Source organism: Mytilus trossulus, chromosome 8 (genome assembly GCF_036588685.1).
Source record: "Mytilus trossulus isolate FHL-02 chromosome 8, PNRI_Mtr1.1.1.hap1, whole genome shotgun sequence".
Lineage (NCBI taxonomy): Eukaryota > Metazoa > Mollusca > Bivalvia > Mytilida > Mytilidae > Mytilus > Mytilus trossulus.
Window position 1 is genome coordinate 30,142,029 of NC_086380.1, and position 7,924 is coordinate 30,149,952.

At 31.4% G+C, this 7,924-nt stretch overlaps 1 protein-coding gene across 2 annotated transcripts in view; it reads left to right on the forward strand.

Annotated features, from left to right (window-relative positions):
- Positions 1–5,868, forward strand: part of LOC134680793 (putative uncharacterized protein DDB_G0282133) — a 30,112-nt gene extending 24,244 nt beyond the window's left edge. For both annotated transcript variants that reach the window (XM_063540025.1, XM_063540026.1), the window contains exons 10-13: positions 191–265; positions 3,259–3,316; positions 4,138–4,240; positions 5,460–5,868. In XM_063540025.1, the coding sequence (XP_063396095.1) occupies positions 191–265; positions 3,259–3,316; positions 4,138–4,240; positions 5,460–5,544 (321 nt within the window). In that variant the 3' untranslated portion in view covers positions 5,545–5,868. The remainder of the gene's footprint in view (positions 1–190; positions 266–3,258; positions 3,317–4,137; positions 4,241–5,459) is intronic.
- The last annotated feature ends 2,056 nt before the right edge of the window (positions 5,869–7,924 follow it).

Genomic DNA, 7,924 nt, shown 5'->3' on the forward strand with positions numbered 1-7,924 from the left:
TACACCAGACGCGCGTTTCGTCTCATTAAGACTCATCAGTGACGCTCATATCAAAATAGTTATAAACCAAACAAATACAAAGTTGAAGAGCATATAATTGTATTCGCATTATTTCACATTATTTTTCGTAAAATTAAAAAAAATCAGATATTTTCCATTAATTATATACCATAGCGTTATTTAATTTCAGTGGAAAGATGCTTTACCTCAGTTGGCTGACCTCGATTTTTATGTCAAAGAAAGTGTAGAACAACATCTAGATGAGGTAATGTTTTATTCAATTTATAAATTATTTCTTATCTTAAAAAGGTAGATCTAGGTTAAGGACAATTACTCTTAAAATCATCAGTTCGTTTACGTCAACCATTTTTATCAATATGTACTAAGCTTCTAGGTAACAGAGATTATTTCCAATCTGTTTCAGGTAAAGGTTTATAATGTATTGATGAAACTTGACTTTCACAAACGCATCACTGAATTAAAGAGTTATTTCTCTAAACCAAGATCTACATCATAAAGTTGTCATTTTGTTTGCCTATATTCCACATGCATACACTAAATGAATGCCTGTTTTTTCTTGGATTCATCTTGTTTGAACTAGATTAGATAAAAGATATATACTGATTTCAAGGTTAAATGAAGTCGTCCTTTTTCTAAAGAAGTTCATCGGAAGGTACCAAGACATATTGACAAATATTCCATATTACTTCACAAATAATACACTATAAATTATAGATTCTGGGTACTGACGTTGTTAACAATCATTATAACGTTTTATAGTCTTCTTTTATTTGAGATATTGAATATTGCTTTGAATGTGTAGTCTATTTTTGGTGATATCCATTTGACGTGACTCGGTACTTATACATACCATCATTGTCTTATTGTGCTACGGTAATTTTTTGTCTTTCATGTTTTGCTTATATGTGCTTTGTTTATATTCCTTTTTTGTATCTTTGTTACATGCTTCTTTGTTTTTTATGTGATAATTGTTGTAACAAAATGTTGACTGCTGTACCCCTATCTTGTTATTTTACCTACTGTGGATTCTTTATTATTCGTTTGATACTAAATTCGTAGGTTTCATGGGTACCGGTGAACCACAAATTTAAATGTTCAACGAATAACACATTTTTACAGGCTTTTTACACAAAAATTGGCAAAAACGCGAAATCAAATATCCCTGAAAATGCAAGTTTTCCTTAATCCATGAAAATTGATGCCCACGGAAATGAATGAATGCACAGTATTTTCCTGCTTGTTTAATTCACACATCTTTGTCAATTTGATGAAATTTTATGCGACTTTCATACTAGTTAAAGGTTTAGCATATCAGGTTGAATCCACTCTTTTCTACACAAGAACATTAATGTACCAAGTCAGGAATATAACAGTTGTTATTCATTCGTTTTGGTGTGTTGCAGCTCTTCTTGCTATTTTTTTTATGATATTACTATTTAGGAATCACATTGAATGATTTTAATTATAAATACACATAACTAAAATTGTTGAAGTTTTTTATGAACAGCGTATTTGCAAGGTGTGATTAAATGATGTTCTAACAGGCAATCTTCCTATGGGTACTTATTATGTGTCATTGCTAAGAAATATCTGTAACCAACATGAAGTAGAGTTGTTACAAAGCATTATGGATACCAAGAAAAAGATACAGAAACTGTAATTGATTTAAAATTCAGATATTGAAGTTGTCCTTTTACTCCAGGATCCTTCCAATATCCTTGCTCCAAAGGAGGTGGTTTAAGTATACTTTTTTGCGCCTGTTTTTCCGTCCGTCAGTATGTCTGTGCCCCCAGTAAAATATCGTTGCAATCCATTTTATTATGAACTATGATCAGATATGCCTGTAATTTGTCACCAATTGTCATTTGAATATGCTCTATCGTATGATTAGGTTTATGGTGCATCGACCGTCAACTTCCCGTAAACTGAGAAATTATATATTTTAACATTTATTCTCAGTTTATGAACAAATGAAAGCTTACTGAAATTGATATAAAAAAAGGAAATGTGGTATAATTGCTGATGACACAACTCTCAACAAAAAGACAAAATGACACAGAAATTAACAACAATAGGTTATTGTACGGGCTTCAATAATGTGCAAAGCCTATACCGCATAGTCAGCTTCAAAAGGCCCCGAAATGACAATGTAAAACAATTCAAACGAGAAACCTGACGACCCAATTTATGTTTACTGAAATTAATGTATGGCTTCATATGTTATATGCAATCGTGTGATGTTTATTTAGATTTATTTTTCCTCAACTTCCTGTTTATCCTTTCCCTTAGGGGATGGTATCATAAGTGAGCAATGGCTCACAGTTTTACTGGTTTCTATGAAACTCATATGTTCCCCCTACTATTTTGGCCTGTCATTCCTGATATATTAAACAAAAAAAGGACCAACTTTATTTCAAGGTCTAGTTTTTTAATTGATTCAGATGGAGAACTTTAAAAAAATGACCCATGACAAACAACATAACTAAATAGTTTTCCCTTTATAAGTTTTGAGTTATTAAAGCCATCAACCAAAACCTTTGGTGTTGTTATCTATTTAAGTTGATGCGGTCTCATTATTTTGCAATTTCACAAACAGGTGTGACGTCCGAACACAACAAATTATCTAACAAGGTTATGAAGACAAACTTACAATGGTTGCAGGAACTAGTTAATCGTTATAGTGACAGTTACGTAATTTCTAATGATTATTCAATTGTCATAGACTAGTATTCATATTCCCCTACTCGTCGTATAATATAACTTCCGGTCCTGTCATCTTCCTATCACTGACCTTACTGACGGTATATTACCAATACTTTAGTATCATATAACGAGTGTTGTTTGTGCAACAGGAAATGTTTCCTTGTCGTCTACACGCTACGTCTAAATCCAGATGGGGTCATTATTGAGATTGTTTTTATTACAATGTTTGTTTGTACGTTAATACTTCCATTTATTATAAGTATATTAACCAGACAATAGTTAACTAACCGGACAACAGTTAACTATATTTACATATAAATGACGAAGATGATGTTATGTGATTAGAAAACTCATCTTTAACATAACAGTTTTTACCATAACGTTTTTATTTAATCAGTGAGGTTATCTTTATCATTATTCATGAAGTTTAATCCGGAAACAAGTGTCGTCTTTTTAGAAAAAGGTATCATAGATTTATTTTGTTTATTTTATTAATATCCTGCTGAGTTGAATAATCTTTGCGTTTTATTTCAGGGTTTTATGGAAACAACAAGCTTTTTGAAATATGATACATTATCTAATCGGATTGAAGGTACACGTTTTTAGTTAATAAACATGATAGAGTTTGATACTATATGAGAACTTCTATGAACTCTAAACACATTAAACCTACTATTAAAGAATAATTTAAGTTTGAAATTTGATCAATGGCATTAAACAGAATTGATTTTTCGCACTAGATGAGTACTGCTACAGGAAATATTTTTCAATTATGCTCGTAGCCAAAATGTTTAAAATTAAATAAGCTAAAAACAAATAGAGAATGTATAGTTTACTTTTCTATGGAGATATGTACTTTTTTTGTTTTGTTTTCTTCAAGGCCAGGTTTTTTATTGGTTGTACATTGATGTAGGAATTATGTGATATATTTGATATGTCTTTATTTTTTAAAGGGCTTTCAGTATTATAATTATTATTATCATTTACACCGTCAAATCGTGGTTTAATTTAAAATTACATATAACTTATTCCAACTACGTCTTGTTGTAAACAACTCTTCATAGGCCCAATGATTAAAATATTTGTATGCCAGTCGAGCGTTTTATTTTCAAAAGAATCATCAGAAACGCTCCAATGAAAAAGGACGAAATAAAGAATGAAGTTGAAGATCATCGAAGGCCCAATAGCCGAAAAGAATTGCCAAATACAGATAACATAATCTATCTCTAGTGTAGAGAATCCTTAGTATTTCGATAAACTCGTTGTTTTTTTACAGTGAATTTTACATTTTGTCCATATCAATGTTAATATAGTTCAAAAGTGATGATTACTGGAAAACAGTTCATGCCTCTATATTTTGCTTTGTCTATATGTAAAATATGTGAACACATTGATAATTTATTTTACAAACAGGCAATGAACTAGATGTCCCAGTGAATGAAGATTTTCAGAAGTTAGCAGGAGAAGTCCACAAAGATTACCAAGACAATAAAGAACTCAGTAGTATTGCTCTTACGTAAGGATTTTTTTAATAAACAAAAATACACCCAAAAAATACATTCAATACTTAAGACTGAATATATAATATTATATATGAAATATATTGACATTTTTGCTATTCTTACCAAAGTTGACAATATGCAATGAAATGATAAATTAAGTATAAAAAGTGTTAACAAGAAAAAACCAACTTCTAGGTATATTCAAAAAAAGGGAAAAGTCCATAAACTTTCATAAAAACAAAATGTTAGACTTTATTAACTAACGGAATAAATGGGAAAACAACTGTCATATTATTTACCTGAAACAGTGATTTGCTAATGAAACCTGTTAGTTAATTGTATAATGCGATGTAGGCCTGTTATTGCTTTTCATACGAATTTGATTGAAACTACAAATGAATAGTACTTTCTGATATGAATACATTTAATATATAAAGCATCTAATTTCCATTCGGTGTGACAAATATGATGTTTGTGTTTAATGTGTTTGGTTGCACTGTTCAAAATGTTTGAATGCTAGTTTCTAATATCATTTTGTCATATAATCAGACATAAAGTTAAATCAAAATAATTGACTTGCCATCATAACCTATAGTAATACATACATGCATTGTCAATAAGCATTTGCACTGCTTTCAGTTGGTCTTGCTTAATTGGAATTTTTATGCCCCACCTAGGATAGAAGAGGGGCATTATGTTTTCTGGTCTGTGCGTCCGGTCGTCCGTTCGTTCGTTCGTCCGTCTGTCCGTCCGTCTGTTCGTTTGTCCGTCTGTTACACTTCAGGTTAAAGTTTTTGGTCAAGGTAGTTTTTGATGAAGTTGAAGTCCAATCAACTTAAAACTTAGTACACATGTTTTCTTTGATTAGATCATTCTAATTTTAATGCCAAATTAGAGAATTTATTCCAATTTCACGGTCCAGTAAACCTAGAAAATGAAAGTGCGAGTGGGGCATCCATGTACTGTGGACACATTGTTGTTGAACATAGTATTATGTTGACTGCTTGTTTTCTCCTTCAGGTACATGACCCACATTAACATTATATTCATTGGGCAGAACAGTGCATAATTCATTTGAATGAAAATAACAATTCATAATTAATTTATTTTTCGAGAGATCATTAATGTATAAAAATTGTCTTACAGATTACAATTAGTATGATTCTTAAAACTGACAAAAGTATTATATGTTTGTTCCTTATGCTTTATGATACGAATATTTTTATTTTTCAGTAGCCACCTTTGTAGTTGCAATAGCAGTCGAGATAGAACAAATGAACTGTATTATCATGTAGATGGACACAATTCCAATAGATAGAATGATTACCCTTATGGATATGAACATAATCTGTGATATTTTAATAAATTAAATACCAAAAACTACTTATTGTGGTATATGATTGTCACATTTGAGTAGGAGGATGATAAAGGGCTAGTAAAGAGCGAATATACAGAACAGAATATAATTTAGTGTAAAATATATAATTATAAAGACAAATTAAAGGAGGGGCGGAAGATACCAGAGGGACAGTCAAACTCATAGATAGAAAATAACCTGACAATGCCATGCCAAAAAAAAAAATCAAGACATACAGACAAATAAAAGTACAAAAGACGCAACATAAAAACTAAAGACTAAGCAACACTATTGTCACCAAAAACTTGATGGTATCAGGTGCTCCGGAAGAGTAAGCAGATCCTGCTCCACATGTGACACTCTTCGTGTGCTCATATTATTTAAAACTCTGTAAATAGTCTAATTCGGTAGGTCACATGCATGGTGAAAAGGGAAGTTGATTGTAGTTAAGACATAGGAACATATCCGATATCATCTGTGATTCTGTTATTCTGTAACAGTCAACCAACTCATGATGGCGTCCGTATAATTAACGAAGGGATGATTTCAAGTTCACCATTTGGAGCTCTTGGTTTAATAGCTTCCTTGTGAGCAGCAACCATCTATCAAATCATTTCTTGGTATCCAGATTGGTTATAAAATATGAAAAGTTTATTACTAAAAAAAAACACTTGTTGTAAGAACACAATTTAGCCAATAATTTAGTTCTATTAAATAAAAAAAAAATTCTCTAATAATTTCCACTTGTATTTTTGTGTCCTGTTAAATTGTTCCTTTTAAAATTGTTATACGATGATGACTGATGTACCCATATTTTGACTATTTTATTAATTGTGACTGTTTATTTAACGCATCATGTAAATGTAGCGGAATTTGATGAGACTGTTATAAAAGTGAGAGGGTTAGCGCTATAGAACCAGGTTTAATCCACCATTTTCTACATTTGAAAATGCCTGTACCAAGTCAGGAATACGACAGTTCTTGTCCATTCGTTTTTGATGCGTTTTGATTTTGCCATGTGATTATGGACTTTCCAAATTGATTTTCCTCTGAGTTCGGTATTTTTGTGATTTTACTTTTTTGTATCAAATATTTGGAAATATTCCTGAATGAGATTTAATCAAGACTCAAGTATCACAAGAATACACATTGATAGGAACTTCATCTTATGTATCATTGATATTTGATATTAAGTTGCATTTCTATTAGTGCATATCAGTTTGCCGACCTTTTTTTATGTCTTGTCCTCTAGGGCATGATGCTGTGACTTTGAATTAATTACTCTTTTCATTGATAAGTTATCTGGGGTTCGTGTTGTTTATTCTTTAGATTTCTATGTTGTGTCATGTGTACTATTGTTTTTCTGTTTGTCTTTTTCATTTTTAGCAATGGCGTTGTCAGTTTGTTTAAGATTTATGAGTTTGACTGTCCCTTTGGTATCTTTCGTCCCTCCTTTATCTGTTTAAGTTAGTTTAATAGGAACTACATACTTGTGATCAATCATTTATACTAAATATATAAGATTCAGAATGAAAATGGGGCTTAGTCAAAACGACGACAAGCCCACCAAAGAGCCGACTGCTACCAATTAGTATGTATTCAACCCAGCCCCATAACACAGAAATGAATAGTTCAGCGAAAATGGTCGTCACACCAAACTCAGAAATGTACAAATGAACCAAAATAAAAAAACGCAACAGCCAGAGGTTCCCGACTGTGGTGAGAAACAAACATGCGGCGGGTTTAAACATGATTTTTGATCTCAACCCTCCCCATAAATCTAGCCAATGTAGAATAAAATACACATAACAACACGCACAGTTTTAAAGAAATCCGTGTCTGATGTTCGACTAGGTAAGAAGATAATAAAACTATGGAAAATGACAATGATCAACTTACATTATCAAATAATTACTTCCGGTTAATGACGTGCCAGCTCAATACCTGAAATTGCTGAATAAAAATTGGATTACTATCACTACTTTTTAGATTTTAGATTATTTCTAGCACTGTCCCCTACGTCATAATCCAGTAGCCTTTCATTAATAAGCAATGTTTCAGCCAATCATATTGTCTCTTTTCATATTTTATTCAAACAGGTGAGACAAATCTTTTTGTCAACAGTTTATTAATTGATAATAATTAAATACTTTGGACTCGGTTGGATAGTTGACTCGTTAGTAATCATACCATATCTCCCTATTTTATAAATAACAATGGAGTTGTTAGTTAAAGAACGTTTACACCAATGATACCAAACAACATAAAGTCCTTTTAAAAATAGCCATTATCGAAGGTCTGATATTAATAATTTCAAACATGGAAAATCATTTAAGATAGT